This window comes from Oreochromis aureus, linkage group 15 (genome assembly GCF_013358895.1).
Source record: "Oreochromis aureus strain Israel breed Guangdong linkage group 15, ZZ_aureus, whole genome shotgun sequence".
In the NCBI taxonomy this organism is placed as follows: Eukaryota; Metazoa; Chordata; class Actinopteri; order Cichliformes; family Cichlidae; genus Oreochromis; species Oreochromis aureus.
Genome location: NC_052956.1, coordinates 19,674,189 through 19,700,878, shown reverse-complemented (window position 1 = coordinate 19,700,878; position 26,690 = coordinate 19,674,189). Strand labels below are relative to the sequence as shown.

At 40.8% G+C, this 26,690-nt stretch overlaps 1 protein-coding gene across 3 annotated transcripts in view; it reads right to left on the bottom strand.

The window, feature by feature from the left end:
• fam184ab (family with sequence similarity 184 member Ab) overlaps positions 1 to 26,690 on the bottom strand; it is a 212,553-nt gene that overhangs the window by 108,096 nt on the left and 77,767 nt on the right. For all 3 annotated transcript variants that reach the window (XM_031756301.2, XM_031756302.2, XM_039599176.1), the window contains exons 2-8: positions 25,345 to 25,464; positions 21,472 to 21,630; positions 17,501 to 17,740; positions 17,095 to 17,178; positions 15,799 to 16,050; positions 2,522 to 2,657; positions 952 to 1,133 (exon numbers count right to left, since the gene is read on the bottom strand). In XM_031756301.2, coding sequence (XP_031612161.2) covers positions 952 to 1,133; positions 2,522 to 2,657; positions 15,799 to 16,050; positions 17,095 to 17,178; positions 17,501 to 17,740; positions 21,472 to 21,630; positions 25,345 to 25,464 — 1,173 coding nt within the window. The remainder of the gene's footprint in view (positions 1 to 951; positions 1,134 to 2,521; positions 2,658 to 15,798; positions 16,051 to 17,094; positions 17,179 to 17,500; positions 17,741 to 21,471; positions 21,631 to 25,344; positions 25,465 to 26,690) is intronic.

The window sequence follows — 26,690 nt, the reverse complement described above, 5'->3', positions numbered from 1 at the left end:
GGCTGCGGTCGGTCTGCTGACTACGCTGTTGCTTAAATCATCTGACCTTTAAGAGTCCCGGTTTTTAAAAAGAGGAGCAGCTGTCCTTTTTTCAGAGTTTGTAAAAGCTGTGATCGACAGGTTTGACCCTTTCAACTGTTTGACGACTGCAGGTCATCTGTGCAACCACACGCTTTAAACTTTGTTGCAGACCTACGATTAATTTTCTTCTTAATCCCTAGGAATTCCTCTGCAACGCACTAAATATGCCAAAATAACTAATGAAAAATAGACAGGGCGGGTATTTATGCATACTGTACATCTACATGCTCTTATCTAAAAATCTGACTTCCTCTACAAATACAACTCTCCCAGATACATCAATAATTTAAACTAAGTGCTCTTTTTACTTCTGTAAAGACTTAATTTGGGAAAGACATCACCCTCACATGGGGATTACAGTCTCTTCTGTACAGTCAGTATCACAAACTAAGAAAAGCAAGCAAAAGAAAACTGGAAAAATGAATTTGGACAGCTCTTTACTGGAGTCTACGTTTAAATCTACTTTTGCTTGATCCTGGTCACTTGGTCAGGAGAGACAGGTTCACTACTTAAAATGCACATAAATGCAAAAAAATACAGGAGACCAAGGCTTCATGCTGGGGTTTCACAATAACTGCGTATAAACATTTTGGGTACGATTTTGTTTTTTCTGCCAAAGTAACCCTAATGTGAAAACCTGATATCAGTAGGAATTAGTTAGTACTGGTTTACTCCATTGACATTGGACTACTAAACTAAAAAGTATGGGCACTGACTTCATCACAGTCCTTGTATTTTAAACTGGTGTGAAGCAAACTCTACAAAAAAGTTCAGTTTCTGCATCTTGATGACTTATTGGTTATTCATAACGGAGCTGCTTCCTGTCTGACATGAATACAAAACACTTCACCATCTTACAGACACACGCACCTTCTCCAGGGCCTGGAGCTGCTGTTTCTGTCTTTCATCCAGCGCTTGGCCCTGGCTCTGAAGGGCCTCCCTCTCTTCCTCCATCCGCACCACCTTGTCCTTCAGCCGGTTCCGCTCGTTGTCCAGGTCTCTGATGGCTGCTTCCTGGGTCATCTGGGTGGCCTGCAGACTGCTTATCTGACCTATGGCAGAGCAGAGACGAGAAGAATGCAAATATTCAAGTAATGCAATCGGCGTGTTGCTGGTTCTTATTGATGCTGCCAACACAGCCACAACGAGGTGCTGTCAAAGAGTTTCCGTTTTGTGATTGTGCCATGGTTGACCCTGACTGATAGAAAGAAGGTCTACAACTCCCTGGGGCCTTTGTATGTGGAGCTTGCATGCTCTCACTTTGTCATTTGGGTTCTCTGGGTACTTCAGAGCTATACAGTTCTTCACTGAAAACCTCCTTGAGATTGCTTTGACCTCTAGGGGCTTGCTACATTCTCCAGTAGTTAGCACTGAAAATGCTCACATGCCCACAAAGACGATTAAACTATTCCCAGAGCAGTAGTGAAACTGTTAAAGTACAATGCAAAACAGGAAGTAAAAGTTGTGTTTTTTGACATGTGTTAGTTGCAGCAATAAGGCACAAATTCATTTTTTGAGTTTCACTAGAACTTGGAGAGTAAATGGCCAGTCTCTGCAGATTAGTTGCCATCTTCCCTGTGAACTACAGGTAAAATGTATGGATGAATGGACACCCAATGTGGCAAGAAAGGGTCCTTATCAAGCATCTGTATGCGAGCTGGGAGTGAAAATGTGCTGGACATTTTTGGACATACAAACTATAAATCTTAAACTCAAGACTACACATTTACTAATTGTTGAGGGATGGTAAGTTGACATTTGCTCACCACTCTGACATATTTATTTACCTCTTACAGCTATAACTTAAAAAAGACAAAAGGCACTTTAAAAGGCAAAAAGAACTCATGGTCATTTCTTTGCAAACAACCTTGAGAGGTCCTCTGATCTGTAGTGTGGTAAATGAGACTCCCATGGCTGCATTTACCAGCTGGATCTTATTTGTCTCTAACATGCAAACAGCTCCAGTGGAAAGTGATAAAACGCTCTCACTGGGTACAACGAACTCATTGGAGCTAATGGGCCGAGAATGACTCCGCGCCAAAGTGGTTGCGATTGCTCACACGTTTCAGACAGTAATGTTTATGCAATGTTGTTAACCAAAGCAGTGATGGAAATACATCATAAGATATTAGACCAGATTCTAACATACACCTATTTAGCCATTTACATGTACACATAAACAGAAACAACCTGGGTGCTGTCGTCAGCAAGGCTTCTTCTAGCAGGCTCTGAGGGACCGGGAACACCATTAGCCCCGCTATACAGCAATATGCTATTAAAGTGTAACAGGCAACGATGTCTCAGACAAGATGAGGGGAGCTGTTAGTCGATATGTTTGATGTTTTTGCATGGAAAGCACAGAGTGCATCTTGAGTCTAGTGCGGGTGCAAGAATTCGCAGGTCTCATGAAAAGAGAAAGGGAAGAGATTGTGGGTCTTACTGGCTTTGAGAAGTATTTCAGTTGCCTGCTGCTGAACTCGGTCTCTGGCTGCCTCTAGTTCACATTCAGCCTCCTTCTGACGGATTTCCACAATCTCCGAGTTCTGGGTCACCTCGTCCAGCTGCTTGGTTAAGTCCTAGAGGAGAGTCAAATCCACACAAGAAAGCTCTGTTAGGGTAGGTTAAGAAGAACAACAACCAACCTCTAACATCTTCACAGAAGGAAATAATAAAATTATAATTATAATTATATGATTATAATTATAATTATAAACCCCCAGTTTAAATGTCACTGGTGAATAGACTGATGGTCTGTGCTGTCATACAACTCTTTTTGGTTTACTTTTCCTACTTTCAGACATTGCAGACGGTTGTTTCCAAACATCATTAAAGGCCAGCTGATAAATGCAGCTGTGATAAATACAGTTCTAAGCCTAAATATAGTATCTAAATGAGCTTGAATATTAAACCTAAATAACTAGCAGACCAGAGACATGACTTCAAATGGCATGACACATCTGACTTTTACTCAGTGAAACTGCAGTTCCTCTAATGGCCACTTGAGACCAGCTCCCAAGTCAATCCCCATAAACTCATATGTTAAAACTTCCCATTAAAAGCAGCATGTTTACAGCGTGGCACACAAACAGTTTTGGCCTCTACAGCTACTTTCCACCTTTAAAACAATTCTACAGAGGGGAAATATTTTTATCCAATTCATTCATGTGTCAGTGGCCACTCTGACAAGTTTTAGAAAGTTGGGAGCTGTATTTCTGATATTGGTGCATTTTGTAGGATTTTTAATTGAACTAGCTGACAAATAATATAGCCTGCCATAAGCTACAGCCCACCCAAGATGCTTGTGGTTCAGTTTTGGGGACTGAAATTCTAGTATTTTGATTAATGATAATGTTGAGGTTTTAATATTTAGAATGTCAAGTGGACGTCAACACCATGGGTATGACGATCTTTTAAAAATGAAGACAGAATTATTAGGCACCGTATTATTATTTTTTGTTTTAAACAGAGCAAAGAATTCTTAACACAGGTTTTCTAAACATTCTGTTTTTATTTTGGACACTTAAAATATTTTACTTGGCACACAGAAACAAAATAATACCACATAAACCAAAAAGCGCCAGGGTTAAGACTGCTACTAGTCAATTTTATATCCGTTTTGCTAGATAACGGCCTGCAGCCGTTTATTGTAGTTTTCGGCACGTCTTACACATGCCTTGATGGTCTGCGATGGTCTTCTGGCATGCGCCTTGGTCTTTGGTTCACCTCACAGATTTCCAGTTGGATTCAAGTCGGGGGGTTTTCATTCACTTTGGTCGTCTAGAGGTAGTTCTTCACCAGGGGCAATGTGTGTATTGATTACATTGGAAGACAAAGCGATGACCCAGACCCAGTTTTGCTGCCAATTCTTTGAGGTTTTCTTTAGGATCTTCACATATCCTGTTTTTTTGATGATTATCCTTCAACCTTGGTGGGATTCCCAGATTCAGATGCACTGCAGCTTCCCTACAGCATAATACTCCCACCATGTTTCACCGAGCGCACTGTTTTTTGGGGTTGTACTTCCAAAAAACAGCTTCTTTGCTTCAAACATACGCAGTGTCTCTGTGGCAAAAAACTAGTTACATCTCATCTGGCCAAAGGACGTGTATGTCCAGTATGCATCATCTTTGTTCAGGTTTCCTTAGCATATTCAGTCTGACTGGAAAGTGTCTCTTCTTCTTGGGCTCTCTTTTTCTTGGTCTGCAACCTCACAGTCCATTTCAGTCTAAGGTTCTAGTGATTGTGAGATCAAAAGTCCTGACTTGGCTAATCATTCACTACTGTTTTCGGCATTTGTTCTGGGGTCTTTAGACACTTTTCTCAATAGTTTTCTTTCCAAAGTCTAAATTCTTTTCTTTCCTACCTCTGCCGGGCTTATTCTGTACACTGTAGCTCTCTTTGAATTTTTTGATGAAACTTCTCATTCCAGTTCTTGACATTTGGAAACTCTGTGATAAGGTTTTAAATTCATCTCCTGCTTTGTAAGCATCAACAATTCTTTTTCTGTTGTCTAAACTGATTTCTTTTGTTTTTGGCATGATGATTTCTCAAGTGGCGGCTCAAACTCCTGCTGAAGTTTTTGTACTGTGTGTAAACTGGAAGATGATGCTCAGTTTTAACTTGATTTTACAAGCTTTGAGCATTACAAAGTTAAAGCACATCACTACACAGCAGTGGCTTGTGTTTTTGCTCAATAGAAGGTCAGGTTATCAGGGGTTATGTTAAAAATCTGTTGCTCTGTTTCATTGTGGAGTAATTATTTTATCCTCACCTTTATATACAGTCAGTCAATCATGTGTGGTCACAAGTTCACCAACAAAACTTTAATATTGATTAAAAAAAGTCTGTGTTGTGCTCAAATATTTTTGCATGTTTATTTTAGAAAAGGTAAGAAAAAGAATGAAGAGCAACTAAGAGTTTACAAAATAGTTTCTAGAGCTGTCCTAAGGAGCAATTCTTGGGCTCTGGACAGGTCAGGTTAATGACTAAAACATTGTTTGACAAAATTATCTTACTATCTATAAATTATTTTGATGGTGATAAAGTAATTTATAGATAATGTCTTTGTTATTTACAAGTTAAAAGCTCACTCATTACAAAGACTGCCACAAGGCTCACTAGCTGAACAGTATAAATACAGGAAGATTTCTTTTTTCACTCTCACTCAGTTTTTGGAATGATAGGATTGTTAGCCCAAGTCCAAACCTCAACATTCAAGACCTAAATATCTGGGCACATGCCCTTTAACGTCAGTGAGTAACTAAATGGAATGAACCCTGAGCAAATGTAAATCCACCTGTTCTATATTTCATGAGCCGTTAAGGGTGTGTTAAGTACTATTATGGGGTAAGGTATGCTACTGAAGACAGACCTTTAAAATTACATGTTGCTTGGTCATTGCAGAAAGGTACGTGTAGTACATTCATATTTAAAGCAATGTAGAGGCTTTAAGAGGCACATCCGTATAGAAAAGTGAAATTCACCTTATGTTGTAATGCAATGCTGGGATGAAGTTAGCAGCCAGCAGTTGCAGCCAGTTTATCAAACTTACAGAAAGAACCATATTGGCAGAATATTAATACTGAAGATTGAGACTGTAAATGCTGACTGGTGCTCAATTAATAGGAACTAGACTTCAGGGAGTGATTTGACGTGAGTGCACACACACACACACACACACACACACACACACACACACACACACACACACACACACACACACACACACAGTACAGTAGCTTTGTGATTTAGCACTCTGCAAGAACTCATGAGAGGCAATTTCACATCTTTCAATCCCATCAAACAGCCTCCCTCAAACTTAATTACCGCTGCTATGGCTAAGACAATGAAACCTCAGTATGATGAAAACCACTGAGGAGTCACACAAATTAGACCTGATATGTGTGAGTGGGTGAGACACTGTGTGTATGCTGATTTCCCTCAAGGAAAGTAGTTGCACTTTATGACCACTAGGTTTAGATAAGGCGGGATAAACACATTTTAACTTTAAGATTTGGGGGCTTACATATATTTTCTTTGTCTTACTTCTTCATACAGCATTCTGAGATACACTTACAGGAAAAATAAAGTGTTCAGTCCATCTGGGAACTACTGTAGGTAAGGTTAAGCTTGGAGCTCTGGTGGTAAAGATAAAGATTATGTTATTTCTATGAGTTTCTTTACTAGCAGTACAATGTATGACTATCTGTGAATAAGGCAAAGTAAAAGTGTGAATGTTTCAGAAACTGGGGCATTAAGTGGAGTCCTAATTTCTTCACAGGGCTGTTTCAAGACTCAGCTTTGGGTCTAAAATTGGAACTGGGATAGGGTGGGGTTAGACACAGCTGTTTAAATGCCAATGCACGATTCAGCCAGGCCAAATATGTTTGGTTTTGTGTCAGTGTAGGCAAAATCTCTACCGGCAACATTGTTAACAAATGCAGACCTTTTGATTATGGAAAGACAAAAGTGAAAATGAGGGTGTGTGGAATTTGTCAGACTGACTGCTGCTTCTCCATTAGTCAAGCATTGTGCCTCCTAGATGAGGAGTTTCAGACATCCTAAGGCAAACACAGGACATCCTGTTGAGATTATGTCTCACAGTGGGCTTGGACACTTTAGTATCCTATGCAGAAGGTGGCGGAGGGTAGCTACTGCCGATGAATGGACTTTCTGAGAAAGTTTGGATGCTTCTGCCAGTCCTGAAGCCTTCAAAGGTCTTTTTCAGGATCAAAGGATTTCTCTAGTTTTTGTCATAACCCCTATGGTTCTCAGACAGGTGGTGCCCTACACGTGACAATTTGTCTCACCTGCCATCCTCACTTTATATAGCTTGTTGTTGCAGATCCAGGTTACTGAATCTTAGAACTAATATTTTCTACAGTTCAACACCACTTTGATTTAAAGCACCCTCCTTCAAGTATCTACCTCACAGAACGCAGTATGCAGCTAGTTTAATTAAGCCAGTTTGCCTGACCTGTCAGTTTTGTTGTACAAGCTTTAACCAATAAAATAAAATGACTCTTTTATACAGAGCTTTTAATGAAAACCAGTATCGTGTTATTTTATCTCTTATTTCCTTCAGATTTTCTTCATCGTTCTAAGCCAATTTGTTCCCACAATAGAAGTAAATGTAGAAAAAAATATTGTAGTTTTTAGCAAATCCAGTTAACATAACAACAAATTTGTTGAGGTGTCTTTGTAGTGGCTGAGACACAGCGCCCATCAATGCACTGTGTGACAGAAATAAGACTTGCCTATATACTAATGCTAACTTTTGGTTAAGACTGAGTGGAAGGTCGGTGGTTGTTAAGGTTTGGGTAAAAGGCAAGTGAAAGCATAACTGTCCCTTCGAATGTAGTGTACACCTGTGTTTGCGTGAATGAGGCTGGCAGATGGAGGTGAAAACGCTTTAATTAACAGTATCTCTGTTGAATTATCTGAGTTAACAGAAGAATCTCATTGTTATGACATTCACTGATCACCTTTGATTCACTTCTAATCCCCTTTGAACCTCAACAAAAACACCCACACGCACACATGTGAGTTCTTCTCATGTACTGCCTCACCTCTGTCAATCCTCCTGATTGGGCCTGGCTGATTCCTGCATTTTCATTTAAATACAAAAAGGGACCCAAACATAATGCTTTAGGTGATTTATTGTTTTATCTCACTAAAAGCTCCCACAGACTTAGTCCAGATAGGCTCTACCTGAAGTGAAATATTTAGTCCAAAGTCAGTGACAGCAGCAATTTAACACAGCGTCAGTGGAGTATTTCACTTGGGGGACAATTTGTAATTTTTTGGCATGCATATTCCTGCAGAAGCTTGTGAACACTGAGCCATTAATTACGTCTGTCTCAGTTACTCTGAGCGATCATTTGCTTGCATTTCTCTGGAGATTTGCCTACTAAATCATAAGCTAAAGGAGGGTGGCAGAACAGTGAAGCAGACGCTGCAGCATCCTGACACCAACCGCAAGTGTCTCACACTGGTGTTAAGTCGATATTTGATGATACGGTTTCTCCACATGGCGTATGTGCCAGTACAGTAATTATGCCTCCGGAGACTTGGGAACATTTTGATTTAGTGCAGCATTTTAATTTTCAAGAGTTAAATTAATTTTGTGAAGGGTCTAAAAATGTGCTTCTATTTGAAAGCGCAAATGCTAGCGACTGTACAGGTATGCACAGTGACGAGATGCAAGAGGTGTAAATCAAACCTGTGTTGCGAGCTTGTTAAGGTTAAATTAAAATCTACTATTATCCAACAATGAGCTCACAGCAGGAGGTGAAGGATTAAAGGATCTGTTCAGATACCGAGGCTGCTATTAAGAGATTATTATGATATTACTTTTACAACTCAATAACATTTCAGCTCCACAAAAGACAAAACAAGCAAAGGATCAAATAGTTTCCATCCTCTGATATTCGTTTTACCTTCTTACATCAGGTATCAAGCACTCTGCTTGTCGTTTCTTTATCTGGGTTATAGTTAATTGCTCTGATAGCTAAAATTATTAACTCCACAGCCACCGCTGACCTTGATCCTAATTTCAGCATCACCAAGGAGGAGAGATCCCTTCCTGTCTTTGTCTGCAATCAGTGATAATTCCACATAAACTTCAGAGCGAGTCATAAAAACAAAACAGACCTACTTAGCCAATCCTCCCTGGAGCACATGTCAGCTTTATTTTCAACGGCGAAGATAATCACGGGCGTCGTCGCTAAAGATCTTACAGAAGTCAGACAGTAGAAAATAAAAAAATAATGATCTACTTGGGAAATAAACACAGCGCTGCTATTTTTGCTGTCATACCAAATAGAGGCTTAGTGCGCTGGATATTTTGGGTGATTTGTAACAAATATAAAAAAAAGTTTTTGGCAATCCAAAAATCCAAAAGGAAGATAACCAATATTGCTTTAATCGGTTCTGTTAATTGGGGGTTTTATTTGCTCAGGCATAATGGATAGATTTTGCTTATCAAACCATCAAATAATAGGAAATAGCTTGACTTCCTCTTTTTTTAAAAATGTAAAATCATCTTTAGCAGCAATAACTTGTAGGGTTTGTCATCGTGGAGGAATTTTGGCCCACTCTTCTTTCTTTACAATGTTGCTTCAGTTCATCGAGGTTTGTGGTCCCACCATGGCATTTAAGTCAGAGGACTGGACTTTGAATAGGTCGTTCTTTTCTTTTTCAGCCATTCTGTTCTAGATTTGCTGCTGTGCTTCATTGTTACTTTAGTATACAGAGGAGTTACCTTTGAGTCACTGAGTTCATGATCAACTCGGTGACTCAAAAGAACCCAGGTCCTTTGGCTGCAAAACAAGCCCAAATCATCACCAGTGCACCGCCGTGCTTGACAGTTATTTGTACTGATATGCTGTGTGTGGGTTTCACCAAACACGGCACTGTGTATTATGGCCAAGCATCTCCACACTGGGCGTGTCTGTTCGAAGGACACCGTTTTAAAAGTCTTGTGGTTTGTTTAGATTAGACTTTGTAACCCTAAGACACGCGGCCTTATTCTCTAGAGAGAAGCGGCAACACTTCAGTCTTTTTCTAATTGTACTGTCATGAACTTAACAAGCTAACTGAAGCCTGTAGCATCTCAAGTTTTGCTTTTATTGAGAGGCTCACATTTGCTGATGATCAAGTTAATCAAGTGGATTTGATTAGCAGCACCTGGATGCTACTTACTTTCTAACACCCTGTGGAAGCAGTAAGGGTGTACCTAGATTTTCATAGGGCTACACAGATACATGTGAAACTGTGAAAACAACTTTCCTTTCACATGAATGAGTGTATATACATTATATGTTAGTGTTGTAGAGAAAAGGAAAAATGCTGGTTACCTGATATTTCCAGTTATGTTCTTCACAAAATAGCTATGAACTTACCAAGGAGACACTGCTAACTGCAAACCAACAGCTATAACATTTACTGCTGTACTACTACATGTAGTGCAGACATCAGTGCAAGTACTGTTAACATTAGCGTCGGAGTCACTCTGTCATCTATGTAGTGACAACATTTATAAATCAGTTGGGCAGCGCTCCTGGGTTTGAACCTGTTTGTCTTTCTGTGATATTGTACATCCTGAGTGTTACAACCTGACCCATAAGCTGCTACGCAAAAAAACTGACAACAGAGTTTATAAAAACCTTTAGTTATTTCAATTGATAAATATTAATAAAAGTTCAAATTTATGGAAAAGTGTTAATACTAAAGCCAGGAGAGTACAAAGTCTAGCAGAAAGTACTTTGAGTCACAGCCATAATTAGCAGCTAATGTAAATCTTATAGCAGAATAAGTCTATTTGAAAGCTTTTGTTTTGGAACTAGCATGTAGCTAAAAGTCCTAGCAACTTAGCATATAGCTAAAATGTAACCCAAACCTAACCCAACTGTTAAGTGGCTTGCTGCCAAACTGGTGGATGCTGAAAGGTTAAGTCCATACAGACCCCACTGAAAGGCTAGCATGAGCTGCAAATGGGGAGTAAAACTGAATCCATTAACCTTACATCCATTAACCTAAGACACGCAGTGATTCTAAAGTGGCTGTAGGTATACGTGAATATCTGTCTGTGCTAGCCCTGTGATAGACTTTCACAGGAAGCCTTACATACAACATGCACACCAATACAACTGCAACAGGCCAGTATTGGCTTGTAACATAGCCGATAATATTGTCCATCATATGTTGGTTAGACATCAGTGGGTAGAGAGACAGCAGTGTGCAGGAAGGCCCTGCTCATATGTCTGCTTAAACTGTCCTAATATATTTAATGATACAGAAACAGCGAACCGTTTTAGAGTAATGGGACAAATTACTTGTAGACTGTACAGTTAAGCATCATTTGCTCTCAGTACACAGGTAGGCTGTGGAAATGCACCGCACTGTTTTTAATCATTTATTGTTCACCAGCTTCGACATTTTTGATCTGCTCCTCCTCTAAATTACAGAGAGAAGACGAGCAGGGACTCAAAGTTTAAATACAATCTTACTGACATGTCATCATCCTAATGACTTAATCTGAATCAGAATCAGAATACTTCAATAATCCCTAAGGAAATTATGTGGGTTACAGTTGCTCCATGACAATAACGGTAACAGACTGAACTAATTAAATAACACAGTATATTATAAAGTTTACAATATATGAGATATAGTTCTAATATATACAAATAGCTCAATTATGAGTACCGAGAATATTACAGAGGTGAAATGTATATGATTGACTGAACAACCTGAACTAGCAACCAACCTGAAGCGTTAATTTGGAGAATGCTTCTATTTGCCTTATCAACTAAATGTTTTAACAAACACTCTCCTTTAAGGCACCTGCACACTGCATGATCCGAGGAATCTTATAAGTTCACTGCATGACACTATGCAACATGGATCTAATAAACTCAGGCAGGACATCAAGTTTGATGATATTCGTTTACCTACAGAATCAGGAACCGCTCTGCAGTTTCTCTCCATGCTACCAAAGGAGTTTGCAAAGAAAAGCGTCTGGACTTCTTTGAGTTGCTTGAAGACGTTTCACCTCTCATCCGAGAAGCTTCTTCAGTTCTAAGGTCAAATGGCCGAGAGTCCCAGATTTAAACTCAGTGGGAGTATCCCCCCAAGGAGGGACAAAGGACCCCCTGGTGATCCTCTAATCACATGCGCCAAGGTGTGAAAGTGGGTGTGGGACCTAATCAGTCAGGGTTTCGGGTGAGCTCATTGTGAAACCTGGCCCCACCCTATCATGTGATTTCCTGAGGTCAGATGGCCCAGGATGTGAGTGGGCGTTAAGGCGTCTGGGGAGGGAACTCAAAACTGGATTATAGATGGCAGACAGTTGGTGTCGTAAACCACCGCCTCTGTTCAAAGATGGTCGCTCACAGTGGACATAGATGGCCTCTTTCACTCCTCTTTCAAACCATCTGTCCTCTCTGTCCAAAATGTGAACATTGGCATCCTCGAAAGAGTGACCTTTATCCTTAAGATGCAGGTGGACTGCTGAGTCTTGTCCTGTGGAGGTGGCTCTTCTATGTTGTGCCATGCGCTTGTGAAGTGGCTGTTTGGTCTCTCCAATGTAGAGGTCCGGGCATTCCTCACTGCACTGTACAGCATACACCACGTTGTTAAGTCTGTGTTTTGGAGTTTTGTCTTTCGGGTGAACCAGTTTGTGTCTGAGTGTGTTGCTGGGTCTGAAGTACACTGGGATGTCGTGCTTGGAGAAAACTCTCCTGAGTTTCTCTGATACACCGGCTACATAGGGGATGGCAACGTTGTTGCGTCTGTCTTTCTTATCCTCCCTCGCTGGTGTCTGATCTTCTTTTCTGTGCCTTTTTGCTGACTTTATGAACGCCCAGTTAGGATAACCACATCTTTTCAGTGCTTCCTTTACATGTGTGTGTTCCTTCTTTTTCCCTTCAGGCTTAGAGGGAACAAGTTCTGCCCGGTGGTGTAGGGTCCTAATTACTCCAAGTTTGTGTTCCAGAGGGTGATGGGAGTCAAAGAGGAGGTACTGGTCCGTGTGTGTGGGCTTCCGGTAAACTTCAATGTTGAGGTTGCCATTCTCTTCAATGTGCACAGCGCAGTCCAGGAAAGGCAGTCCAGGAAAGGCAAACAGTTGTCCTTAGTGTCTTCCCTAGTGTCTACCCCACACCACATCAAGAACTCCACCGACTTCACCGACAAGGTCCAGAAACTTACCCTGGATCCAGATGAAACCATGGTGTCCTTTGATGTAGTCTCTCTCTTCACTTGCATACCCACCACGGAAGCAGTGGAGACTGTCAGAAAACGACTACAAGAAGACAGCTCCTTGGAAGACAGGACCAACTTCACACCCGATCAGATTTGCACACTGTTAGACCTCTGCCTTACCACAACATACTTCAAATACAACGAAGGCTTCTACAGACAAAAACATGGCTGTGCCATGGGCTCCCCTGTGTCACCTATTGTAGCCAACCTTTACATGGAGGAAGTGGAAAGAAAGGCTCTTGGCTCTTTTAAAGGGAGAGTACCCAGCCACTGGTACAGATATGTAGACGACACCTGGGTCAAAATCAAGACACAAGAAGTGGAATCCTTCACTGCGCACATTAACGCCGTGGATAAAAACATCAAGTTCACCAGGGAAGACACTAAGGACAACTGTTTGCCTTTCCTGGACTGCGCTGTGCACATTGAAGAGAATGGCAACCTCAACATTGAAGTTTACCGGAAGCCCACACACACGGACCAGTACCTCCTCTTTGACTCCCATCACCCTCTGGAACACAAACTTGGAGTAATTAGGACCCTACACCACCGGGCAGAACTTGTCCCTCTAAGCCTGAAGGGAAAAGAAGGAACACACACATGTAAAGGAAGCACTGAAAGATGTGGTTATCCTAACTGGGCGTTCATAAAGTCAGCAAAAAGGCACAGAAAAGAAGATCAGACACCAGCGAGGGAGGATAAGAAAGACAGACGCAACAACGTTGCCATCCCCTATGTAGCCGGTGTATCAGAGAAACTCAGGAGAGTTTTCTCCAAGCACGACATCCCAGTGTACTTCAGACCCAGCAACACACTCAGACACAAACTGGTTCACCCGAAAGACAAAACTCCAAAACACAGACTTAACAACGTGGTGTATGCTGTACAGTGCAGTGAGGAATGCCCGGACCTCTACATTGGAGAGACCAAACAGCCACTTCACAAGCGCATGGCACAACATAGAAGAGCCACCTCCACAGGACAAGACTCAGCAGTCCACCTGCATCTTAAGGATAAAGGTCACTCTTTCGAGGATGCCAATGTTCACATTTTGGACAGAGAGGACAGATGGTTTGAAAGAGGAGTGAAAGAGGCCATCTATGTCCACTGTGAGCGACCATCTTTGAACAGAGGCGGTGGTTTACGACACCAACTGTCTGCCATCTATAATCCAGTTTTGAGTTCCCTCCCCAGACGCCTTAACGCCCACTCACATCCTGGGCCATCTGACCTCAGGAAATCACATGATAGGGTGGGGCCAGGTTTCACAATGAGCTCACCCGAAACCCTGACTGATTAGGTCCCACACCCACTTTCACACCTTGGCGCATGTGATTAGAGGATCACCAGGGGGTCCTTTGTCCCTCCTTGGGGGGATACTCCCACTGGGTTTAAATCTGGGACTCTCGGCCATTTGACCTTAGAACTGAAGAAGCTTCTCGGATGAGAGGTGAAACGTCTTCAAGCAACTCAAAGAAGTCCAGACGCTTTTCTTTGCAAACTCCTTTGACTTCAATGACCTGGATGACTGAGAACCTTCACAGACATATCTCCATGCTACCATCACTCTTACATCCTAGTCCAGACCTCTTACGACATCTAGCTGAACCATTTTACCTGTGTGGTATAGGTTCACTGTTTTTGATCAAGACACAACGCAACCATCCTTCTTTAAAGACAGCCCAGCATGGCACAGTATATACTGTATGCTGTAGTTGCAGAGGAACAGCAGCTAGTATGGGAACCCCTGAATGACATCCTCACCCACTTTAAAGCGAGCCTCCTGTTAGGATCCCTGGGTCTGTTCCCAGTGTTTGTGTTTTTTTGGACATTTGAATCTATGTTGTAATTTTTATTTTGAGAAGTGAGCTATGTTTCTAGTTCTTAGTCTTTTGTTAATTTAGTCAGTTCCCTTTCATGTCCTAGTCTCACCTGTGTATGTCCTTCCCAGTGTCCCCGGTGGGCATTCTCTCTTTCTGTGTCTCTGCCATGTGACTGTGTCAGTATCTCAGCGTTTCTGATTTCCTGTCTTATTTTGATAGTCATTGTCTCATGTGCAGTCTTGCTTCCCCTGCCTCATTATGTCTATTTTGCTCCAGCTGTGTTCTCATGTGTCTCCACTTCTGCTAATCACCCTCCTGTGTATATACAGTATCCATCTCCCCTTGTGCTTTGTCATGCTATGGTCCATTTATGCTACTGTTCTGTTTCCCAGGCTTAGTTTCTGAGTGTTTCCTTGCCTGAGTTAGTTTAAGCAGCTTGTATTTAGTTCCCCGTTTGGTTTTATATTTTTGCTCATGTCTCGTTTACTTATCAGCTCATTAAAGAGCTCGCCTTTAGTTAAACTTCCTACTGCCTCCGTGTCTGCAATTTTGGGTCCTCCGTCACCACACCCTAACACCTCGATACCCTGTGAAAAAGTTCAGTTCCACCTTGCACTCGGTTGAAATGTATACAAGCACAGAATACAACCTGTTTAGGTTTCACTTCCTTACTTCAAGGAAATACGTGGCTTTAGTTGCTAATTGCTCCCCTGTGCTCATCATCTTATGTGAGCATTCATTTAAAATAATCAAACTGAAGTCCCTAAAACAGTGAGAGCCACTATTATTTGACCCATTAATATAAAAATACTAAGAAATATCACTTTTGATGTCTATGAACGTTAAATTAAGGCTCAGGTTGGACAGCTTGATGAACATCTACTCGTCATAATTTAATCTATAAAGTGACTATCCATAATAAAGGAACACATTTTATTGAATTTCTTCACACGGACTTTGTTCCCTGTTTTAATTTATATCTATCTTTGATTACAGGCACAAAATCTTTGCAAGCTGTTTATAGAAAGAGACATCAGCTCACTTAAAACTACAGAATTTTCAGCTACTTCACCTCCGTCCACCTTCTGTTGACTCATTTTTGGATGAGCAGGTGAGGGTTCACACTCACTTTGATGGTGCTCTCTGCAGTGTTAAGTGACGACTGCAGCTTGTAGGACCTCTCCCGGTTTTCCCGAGCCTCGTCCGACACCCTGGCCAGCTCGGCCCTCAGTTTTCCGAGGGTTTTCTGCAGTGCCGCCTCCTGAGTCTGAAACTCCCGTCGCAGCTCGGCCTCAGTGCGTTTCCACGCCAAGAGGTTGTCGGCGGTAAGCTGCTGGGTTCTCTTCATGGCCTCCAGCTCGCGCTCATAAAAGGCCTGAGCCTGGGAACAAACGGAGACTTGTGAAAGTGTTCACCACTGCGGAAAAGATTTAAGCCAAAAACATGAAGGGTGTAAAACTAATTAATAAGCCTCAGTTTTCTCTCTTTAATGACAATGTGAATTTTATATTGAAAGGTCTAAAAACATTTAAAGCTGGAGCCAAAATAACTTTCCTGACAGTGTTTACTGCCGACGAGGATGCTTTTTTTTATTGAATTACTAGCATCTAAATGCAGTCCTTAAGTGCTGCTATGGCTTTTCCTGTACACAGATCTGCAGATAACAGCCTTCACTTTCAGCAGCGTCAACACTATAGTGCCAGGAAATTAAATTTTCAGGCCTCTTTTTAACTATTACTAATCCAAGGACATTTAGCACAGCCTGGAGTGAATGGATTCTGGAAATGCCAGATGAGACACTGTGTGTGCAAACCTTTTAAATCTGCTTGAATCCTCTTGAATCCTTATTTTATTTAGGCTTATTTTTAAAAGATCGCACCTTTCAGTCTGGACTCAGTATTAGGTTTTTGGATTGGCTCTAGACAGAATTAGACTGTAGCAGTAGTGAGAGCAGGGAAGGAGAGTACACCCACACTTTCCTGAAAACATTAAATAAATAGAGTAAATAACAATGGACTTAGAGTCTTAGAACATAGTGGCACCAGCTCTCCATCTACTGCAGGTTCAGGTTAGAGTTGACCCACTAACTTGGATCTCCAAAGCAAAACAAACACTACTGTATATTGTCCCTAGCAGCAGTTGAAGTCTGGAGGAGCGATACGAGGTGACTGAATGGCATCAAGGACAAGACGAGTGGGAACATTTAACCACATGTGAACAGTTTGGGAAGGGCGGACAATCACAAAGGAGAGCAACAAAACTGGAAGTAAAAACAAAACAAAACACACGGGTGGGGGGGACTAACACAGAAGGCATGTGAATAAAATATCCAAATAATGCCTAATAAATGATTTATTAACTCATATTTGGTTACCATTTTGTTTATCAATTATTAATGATGGTAATTATTTTTAATGCATTGTACCTTGCTGAGTTTGGCCTCGTACTCCTCCACCAGTCTCTTCTTGTCCTGTTTCAGCTCCTCCACCCGCTCCGTCAGAGAATCAACCTGCAGCAGAAACGTCCAACACGGAGACACAAGGAAACACCACATTTCAAGTTAAGAGTCAGTTTATAAAAAAAAAATTAAGCAACCAGAAGTCTCTGTTACTTTTGCTGTAGCGAGACAAAACATTATAAAATGCATGTAGTCTAACTACATGCATCTACTAACACTAAAATGTTGTCTAAGGAAAGGTAAGGTAGCACAAACAGTTGGAAACTTGGTAATTATCGCTGTCCCACTTTCTTTCTTCTTCCCTGTAGTGGTTTAGAGTTTGATGCTTTGGCTTTCAAGAGCTGCTCTACTTTTGCAGAAGCAAGTGTGTTACCTCGGCTTTATGGAGCTGTACCAGTTTCTCCTGGTCTTTGCTGTAGTTTGCGTTCTGGCTCTGGTGGCTGCGAAGAAGCTCCTGGATTTCCTGTCTGTGCTCAGCCTTGAGCTCTTCAAGCGCGGCCCTCTTCTCCTGCTCGAACTGGGCCTGCGCCTGGCTGAATGTACGCAGCTTCTCCTCAAAGGACCGTCGCATCTCCTCCACCTCCCTCGACATGGACACCACACGCTGCGTGTGCTGCCAAAGGAGACGGGAATGAAAGGCTGAGCTAACAGGGGAATTGATTTATGGGTTTTGTAGGCTTCTTACAGAGCGCGTGACTTTTCAAAAGGTCCAAGCCAGGTGGTGGTGTACTGGCTTGGGGGATTTTGACCTTCTGGATGCCGACCTGGCTGCTCTAAATTAGCAGTAAAAAGCAGCAGACTAAACAGAAACAAAGTGTGTGAGCAGAAAACACTCTGAAGGTCATTGTTCAAAAATAACAAGAAAAATGTCATCTAGTATTGACATAGGAGGTTATCATTCTGACAATGCCTCAATCCATTGATATTATATGTTATATTGATTAGCAGAAAAAGTGGTCTCTAAGGTACCTGATCAGAAAAACACTAAACATTTTACCATAAAATCTTTAAGGCACATAACAACCATCTGTCAGGGGAAGATTTACTAATACGTTTTCATACCTTTAATTTATTTTGACTGCATTTCATTCTCTAAAGTAGCTAATTACACAATCAGCACAAACTAGCTATTAGCCATAAATTTTATAGTCTCAAAAGGTGCAGAAGTGGCATATCAGCTGAGATAAAAGTAGGAGACACCCATGACTGACAGCTTGGACAGTTATCAGGTAAAAAAACACTCAGGGGTAATAACACAAGCACAAACACAGACACACATCTGCATATTTGCCATCAGTACGGTGGCTCATTCTGCTGCACTGTCACCTCACAGCAAGTGGCTTCCTGGTTCAAATCATTTCTCCAGGAGACCTGGCTTCTCCTGCCATCAAAACATGCTAGGATAATGCTCCTCTCGCTGTGCCCTTGACCAGAATAAGGCCTAACAGGTGCCCACCGCTGCTAATAATGAGTATGGGTTAAAATGCGGAGACTGCAGCCTTTGGGTGTTTGCATTTTAATTCTTTGAGCATCACTCTAATTCAGGGATGTAACTTTAGTTAATGGGCTAGATCAGTAAAACCACTGCATAATAACATGTGGTGAAATATCCATTTCCAAAACACATGATGAACATCCTCAGATAATTTTAACAATATGTCTTATTGCATATGTGCTGTAAATAAGTGGATCTAGAAAAAGCAAAAGTAACTTTCACTTTGTTCTGGAGGTAGTTCAGTGTCTGTTTTGGGTTGTTGTGTTGGAAAAGTGATGACCCAGGCCTGTTTTGCTGCCTTTTAAAAACCTGACATATCCTTCTTTATTCACAAGTCCATCCACCTTGACGAGATTCCCAGATCCAGATGTATTGAAGCTTCCCCACGGCATGAAACTCCTGCCACATTGTTCTAACTCTAGCCCTCATTAGCCATTGGTCTGGAGTCTTTAAACATACAGGTAGTTTTCTTTCCTTCCAAGCTTGTTCTATATTTGTGTTTCTCTGATTTTGTGGATGATACTTCTCGATCCACTACTTGACACTTGGAAATGCTGTGACAACTTTGTATATCCATATCCTGCCTTGTGAGTATCAAGAACTCTGTATCTCTGTGTAACTCTCTCTGTAACTCTGTGTCTGTACAAGTATCAGTCCATTTACCAAACAGTCAAGATGTCCAGGGTGGTCTACACTGAGGGAAACATGTTGTGAGATGATGTATATTGTACTGATAACTGTCCCTACAAGTGTCTTACTTTTCAAAGCCATCCAGTGAGCTCGACCAGATGCTTTGTTGGCCTGGTTCAGGCCCCCAGGCTGCTTTGTTTGACACCCCTGCTCTAAATCATAAATTCCTGCATCTAGTCAATTTTTCTTCATTCTTGCCTTTGCATCTTTTTATCAGAGAGCTGCACACACTCCATAAATCTATATAATGATGTTCATTTGGTCAGCTATTGTTAGAGATTAGTTACACGCTTCACTGTCCTCCCAGGTCATATACAAGCATATACATGGGGATGATTTCATACACACTGGCTCACTCATAAACTTATAAACAACAAAGCAGAGGCAATTTACAGCATAGCATTAAGAGAGGTACTCCTCTCCTACTTACAAGAGGTGGGGAAAAAAAACTAATTTAAATTTAGTCTCTTTATGTGTCTTAGCAGGACTGGATTGTTATTGGATATCGAAGAAACTAGATGTGATTGCATCCGAGAGGCTGCGAGATCCAGCTGTTCAATACATCCTGCATTTGACTTGCAATCCAGGCAGATGTGAAGAAGGTGAATGCATGTGTCTCTCTAAGACTTCAATGCAATGTTTACCTCTCCCAGCTGTTATTGTGTCTGGTCTGTCTATTGTTACTGTAATTCTAACAGGCAGATCTACTTTGGAATACTACCAGAATAACACCAGTTGTTCCTTGAGTTTAATTAACAGAACAGACATTGCCAGCTTCTGAATCTGAACATGAAGGACTGTAGAAAAGGCACACTGAGTGCTTACAGCATGTCGGTGATCTCTGGTCATTGTAATCATCTGTTTTTATATTTTAGTTGCAAGCCTCTATTTAAGGCTGTGTCCAAGAAAGTTGGCACTAATAGGTCTGTATTTTTACTCAAATAACTGTATATAAAAGATGGATGCACCGTGCACCCACTGTGGCATCACCCACTGGTTATTGAGGTCCTGCTGTGATCCCTTGAGATGAATCTTTTTGCCCTCACCATCTTGGTGTTTTAAAATGGGAGATATTAGGCAGGGCTTTAATAACTGAGAAACATTGTATATACCTGAGCTGCAGCAAACCCTACCCTCCTTTTTTGACTGTGATGAGGATCCTAATTTAGAAAATGAATTTCATGTTTCATTCATCTAGTGAGACCATAAACTCAGGTCATAGACTGAGTAAGCTGAGGGCTGTTTTTCCATCAACTCAACTTCTGCCCATTGCGCGACATTACAAAGAAAGCTGGTTCTGGACACTAAGCTACATCTAAGAGTATTTTTATTTTGTAGTATTGCTGCCTTCACTAAAGTAAAGAATCTAAATCCTTCCTCTGCTGCTTTCCATGTATTTTCGTATATTAAGGCTTAAGGCATCGACAAGAGCCTGAAAATTGTGCCTCCTATTTCCTAGGCTAATATTCAAAGCTGCATTTTCTGATTTCCCCCATGCGCTTCGCTCTGATGGGTTCTTGGCCTTTCCTGTGGCAACACATTCAAAGGTTAGACCAAGCCAAGTTCTCTCTTTTATGTCTCTCCCTCTCTCTGATCCAACTTTTCCTTTGTCCCACCATGAGCACAACTCCTCTTTTAACCAGATGACCCAGGCCTCCTCGCTTCCTGTTTCTCTGCAAGGCCCTGCTCACATCTTAGTAAAATCAAAAATGGAGTTATAGTGGGCCAAATCATTCTTAATAAATCATCATCTCACTTTCTTGTGGGGGAGTTTCTTCTGGTTGACTTGTTTTAAAGAAACCTACTAAATCTGAAAATTTGTTAAGTGATGGCATTACATTGGTGTTTCCAGGTAAACAGAGCTCATTCTAGTCATCATGTAGCTGGATTAACTCGTGGATGTGACTAAAGTTAAAAATGTATTAAATAATATCTGGACTCTATTTACAAAATCCTTGAAAAAAGAGGTGAAAATGAGCCCTGAAGGAACCCTGACCGCTCACAGCAATCTGAGGCAGTTGATGCAGACAAAGAGAGACTCTTCACTTCACAGCAGGACAGAGAAACAGACTTAATAGCGATTACCTGCAGCTGTGAGTGCAGACACAGGTGCCTCTTGCCTCCGGCACACACAGACATCACATCACTCCTCCATTTACCTGAGCTTCGGTGCAGAGCTGCATGTCTTCCACCCTCTGACGGTAGCTCTCGAACTCGGCCAGTGCCTGCCTCTTCATCCTCTCGTGGAGTTCCATTGACTCCTCCAGAGACTGGATCCGCTTCTTCAGGTCCATCTCATCGCTGATCTTGCTCTTGTACTGGGACAAACATGTAAAGTTCAGTGAAGAGCTCGCTATCATCCAAATCTAGCATTTTAATGACAGCATGTGCAGAGATGCTTACTCTGTGATTGACAAGACACAATATGTCGTGCACTTCATATCCTCCAAAACTTGATCATTTTGAGATATTATAGGACATAAAATGCATGCAAACACCAGTAAATAAACATCCTGGATTTCAGCTTTAATTAAAATTACTTTAAAAGATTGGCTGATGTGCACAGAATTTAAATTAGGCTTTGATTTTCCTCATTATGACAACAAATGAAAGTGAAAATTAAAAGATTAAATAGGTACATCCAATTCGGCTAAATTAATTAAACTTGCATTCAAAGCACACCAGTAAACACTGCCTCCAGGGAAACTTAATAGAGGAGCAGAGCGAGGCGATGTCTGCGTATTCAAGTGTAGCTGATCGAGGTTGGTCACATTACTCACAGAGAAGCAAGGCATTGTCATCAAGAGTAATGACGTGACATATAGACCTAAATAATTAATATTCATGTGATTCATAATTGATGACTTCATTTTAAATGTGGTCTGAGCTCACCGGTGATCGCAGTGCAGCGATCCTGATGTATTTTAGCGACATCATCAGCTGTATGCGACTTTATAATGATGTCTGTTTTCTTCCTAACCTCTTCCTGTTTTATTTTGAAATCTATTATATAGTTGATTTCAGTACATCTTCAGCCTTTTGTCCACCTATTATTATTACTGTTATTATTGTTATTATATTTATTATATCATTGCGTCTAATTTTATTACACTAAATTTCATTTTTAATTGCTGTAACAAAGGAATTTCCCACCTTTTATGATAAATAAAGTAGATCTTATCTTAATGTTATCTTCTAGGTCAAAATGATCCAAGGCCTCAGAGATGCATCACAGGTGTAAAGAGAAGCTGTTCTCAATTATCTAAATTTGGAAAATAGGCTTTGCTTACATAATATTCATCCTCCTCCTTTTATATTACCAGTAAAGAAACTGTTTCAGATGTAGACATTTAGATTCAGTACGAATTCGACCTGGGCGGCATTACATTATATCAGCACATTTAGATATCTTGGTTCTCCTGGATACTGAGTGCTTGCTACAATACATGTCTCAGCAGTGGTCCTGAGACTTCTGAAACTCCTTTCTGCATGGGTGAACCTGGTCTAACGAGATTCCCACAACGCCGTCTTCTCTCTTTTATTTTATCTGCATTCCTCAAGTCTGCATGTTACTAAAAAGTCAAACACTGTGTTAGATCCCAGTTACCCCTGTACAGGAGGTCTGGACTGGCTTTTTTTTTTAAAGGTTCAGAGTTTCTGATCCTATGAGTATACAATAGTGGGTTATTCAGACACTATCTTAAACCATTGGCAAGGACACTCCTAGATCGAATAGCCTGATATCTTGTGAGCTTCTCGCCTGTATTTGTAAAGTCTTTGTGCTCTAAAAGACACAGCGCAAAGTATTTTTCTCCAGTGTCTCCTTTAATGCTCAAATATTTACCCTGTTACAATGTTTGGTTCCAAATAGATATTCAGTTACATGAATGGCCCTGTATAAATTCACTAATTACCCGCTGTAATGAATCTATTCATCGATTTACTTACCAACTTCTGCATCTGGCTATTAATATTTCAGTACATACACATAAATAGGCATGAAAGTTACTTTCTTGGTTCATGAATAAACTTAATATGAATTGACAACACTGTAACATTTGATATATCAGCAGTTTTGCTCTTAAACCACTTCCTTGTGTTGTGGACAGGAACAAAAGCTCCCCGACATGTCGTGAAAATAGCACAAAATATTGTTGGCACAGAGCTGCCATCTTTAAAACATCTCTAGATCACTGGCTGTGTGAAGAGGACCAAGCAAATCATCAAAGACATTGCAGACCCTGGACACCATTTGTTTAAGCTCCTACCATCAGGCAGATGCTTTCAAACAATCCACACACAAACGGATTGAACTGCAGCTTTTACAAAAACCCCAACTCAAACATCTCCACTGTCTGAAAACTAAATGTATACAGCTTTACTACTACTACATGTACTATACTTACATCCTCACTAACTGTCCAATTATAGACCGGATTGTTCAGCTTTATATATTTCTTATCTCACAACTTGGGAGTCATTTTGAATTGAATAATTGAATTTTAGTATAATGGTCACTGAGACATAGATACTGGATGAAAGGAATAATCATTTAAATCCATTGGAAAGTGCTAAAAAAACCTCCAAGAAAAGATTTTCCCCCATAAAGCTGTACTTCTGCTATGCATACGTACATACCGTGACTTCTGAAATGGTTGTGAAACTCTAATGTGCGCATGCAATGACATGATTGATTTAACCATTTCCTGTTTCGAATGTTGTTTGGCTCTTTGGGGATGAGATCGCCATCTTTAGCGTTTCATAATTCTCTAAAACCAAGTACACCCCTACTGCTTCCATAGGAATTAAGTAGGTAAGCAGCAGCCAGGAGATGCTAATCAAACACACTTGATTAATTAATCATCAACAAGTGTGAGCACCTCTGTAACACCACTAATCAGAGAAATTGCAAAAAAAAAAACCCAAAAAACCCAAGAGCTACATCTCAGACTCTACATCTGACATGTAGCTCTATATCTCAGTTAACATTTATCATGCTGACTGAGGCCTGTGCTTCTTTCAGATGCTCCCTTATTAGCAACGCATCTCCACAGAAGAGGGATCCGCATATCTGATTTGGCACAAATTTTTATGCTTGATGCCCTTTGTGACACAACTCTAAATCATTTGCATCTTCTCCAAGTCTTAAACCAGGGATCTCTTGCACATTAGGTCAATGTGTTAACCACTACAAAAAGATGAATATGCATGATTAGTTTGGAAGGGCTGCCAGGAGAAAGTCTGTTCTGTATAAAAGGAATGTGGCACCATGGCTTAGGTGTGCACAGTTGTACCTGAGCAAACCACACGAACAAAACACAGCTTATCACCATGAACACTTCACTGTCAGCACAGTGGTGCAGGGTTGATGATATGGGCTTGTTTTGCAGCAACAGGACCTGGGACAGAGTGGCTGAAACAGAAACGAATGAAGGTGCAACAATGGCACAGTCGAAGTCTAGAGCTGACTGAAATGCCGTAACAGGACCTTAAGAGAGCTGTCCATAAATGAGGGCCCATAAACCTCAATGAACTGAAAAACAGTAAAAAAGAGTGAGCCTAGATTTCCAAGTTGAGCTATTATAGTTATTGCTGCCAAAGCTGGTTCTACAACTTAGTGAATCATGGAGTGTACTTAGTTTCACAGGACTGCAGAAAGGTATGATGCCTCTGGTCAAACTGATCTTGTGCAGTTTTGAAGTGCATCCTGTCAATGTACCAGCTGAAGGTTGCGTGGACTGAAATGCTATAATTTAATACATGTTTTATATTTATTAAATATATAATAAATATGTCAGTTTCTTATAGATTGTATTGTGTTATGTGCCCATACTCCGACAACGGTGTGTAACGTCTTCTTATGTGATGTGTGTTTCCACCATCATCATCTGCTCCTATCTATCTTTAAAGTGCACACAGAAGGAGAACTTCACTGATTTCAGTCGATCAAATTGAAACACAGGAGTCAAGCAACAGAGTTTTTGTGGTAAAGAACCTAATAAATATAAAGTAAGACAAACACACACACAAACCTGGAGTATCTTCTCCCTGGTCTCAGAAAGAATCTGCTGCACCTCCTCTTCATGAGCCTCCTTCAGAGTAGCGATGGCTGCCTCGTGTTCATCATTTTTCGTGTTCAGTGCATAGATAACCTGCAACAGAGGGAAGAAGCACATTAGATTATGTACAGGATCATAATGAAGATTTAATACAATATTGATACGTTTTTGTTTGGTTTTTTACACCTGACTAGACCATTAACAGCAGTATTCAGCTAACATGCTAGGACTGCTATGCTGGGCATATTGTGTTAAAATATTAATACGGGAGCTAGCAGCAGAACATCAAAGCATGAGGATAAAGTAAAGAAACATGAGAGCGGAATAATATATCTGTAAGATGAAAAGGAAAGGTGATATTGATGTTTTGAGGATGAAGCTCCCAACACGGTTCAAGGAGAGAAAAAACTTCTCATACAATATTTTTACAATCAAGTCCAATGAAGTCTTTATGAAGAACAGCTGGTACTTAGTGCACATTTGGTGTTATAGACAAGGTGTTTGAAGCATCCACTATGATGTTCAACCATCACCTTAAATCAATGAAAAGAAAATTTTTCACAATTTTGAGAACTCGAGTTGGATGAGGAGTCCTTACAGGGTTTGTCCTTAAGTGCCTTTTTGCCTTTTAACCAAAGAAAAAAAAATCACCAGGACTGTGATAAAAACATTTCCAAAGCTGGCAAACACTTCACGTTTATAAGATGGCCAAACACTCGCCAGTTACTCTCCGAGTTGAGTGACGCAAACCGAACTCTACCATTCAGCTGCAAAATAAAAGATTCACCTTGCTGCTGCAATCAACACATTTGAAAGGGCAAAACTTTTGCTTTGAAGGTGAGCATTCTCCACTTCCTGTTTGCACTGTAAACACACACGTTGCACTTTTTATAGTTTCACTGGTGTTTAATGAGTAGTTGATAAGTGTTTGCAGACATGCCGGGGGCTTCCATGTAAACTACAACCATGACGATCTGCTAACAAATAAAGCATTTACAAGGAGATTTTGGTGTAGCACTATATATTTCATTGCAACCTCCAGCAACAAGTTGAAACCAGAAACCGGTTGTAGACTGGTCTCTAGACCTGTGAACCCTAAAGACCTAACGTGAGCCACAACAGTTATAGTGTCATGTTCAGGCCATTATAAAATACACTTTTAAAAAACAAAACAAAAAGCAAATTCAAGATTATCTGCCATACTACTAATATTTGTTGTGGTTTACTGAAACGATTAATGTTGAGACAATTTGCTGAACTTTTGCTGGTTTGCTGGAGTTTTTTGGGGGAACGCAGACCAGACTGACCAGACATGCTGA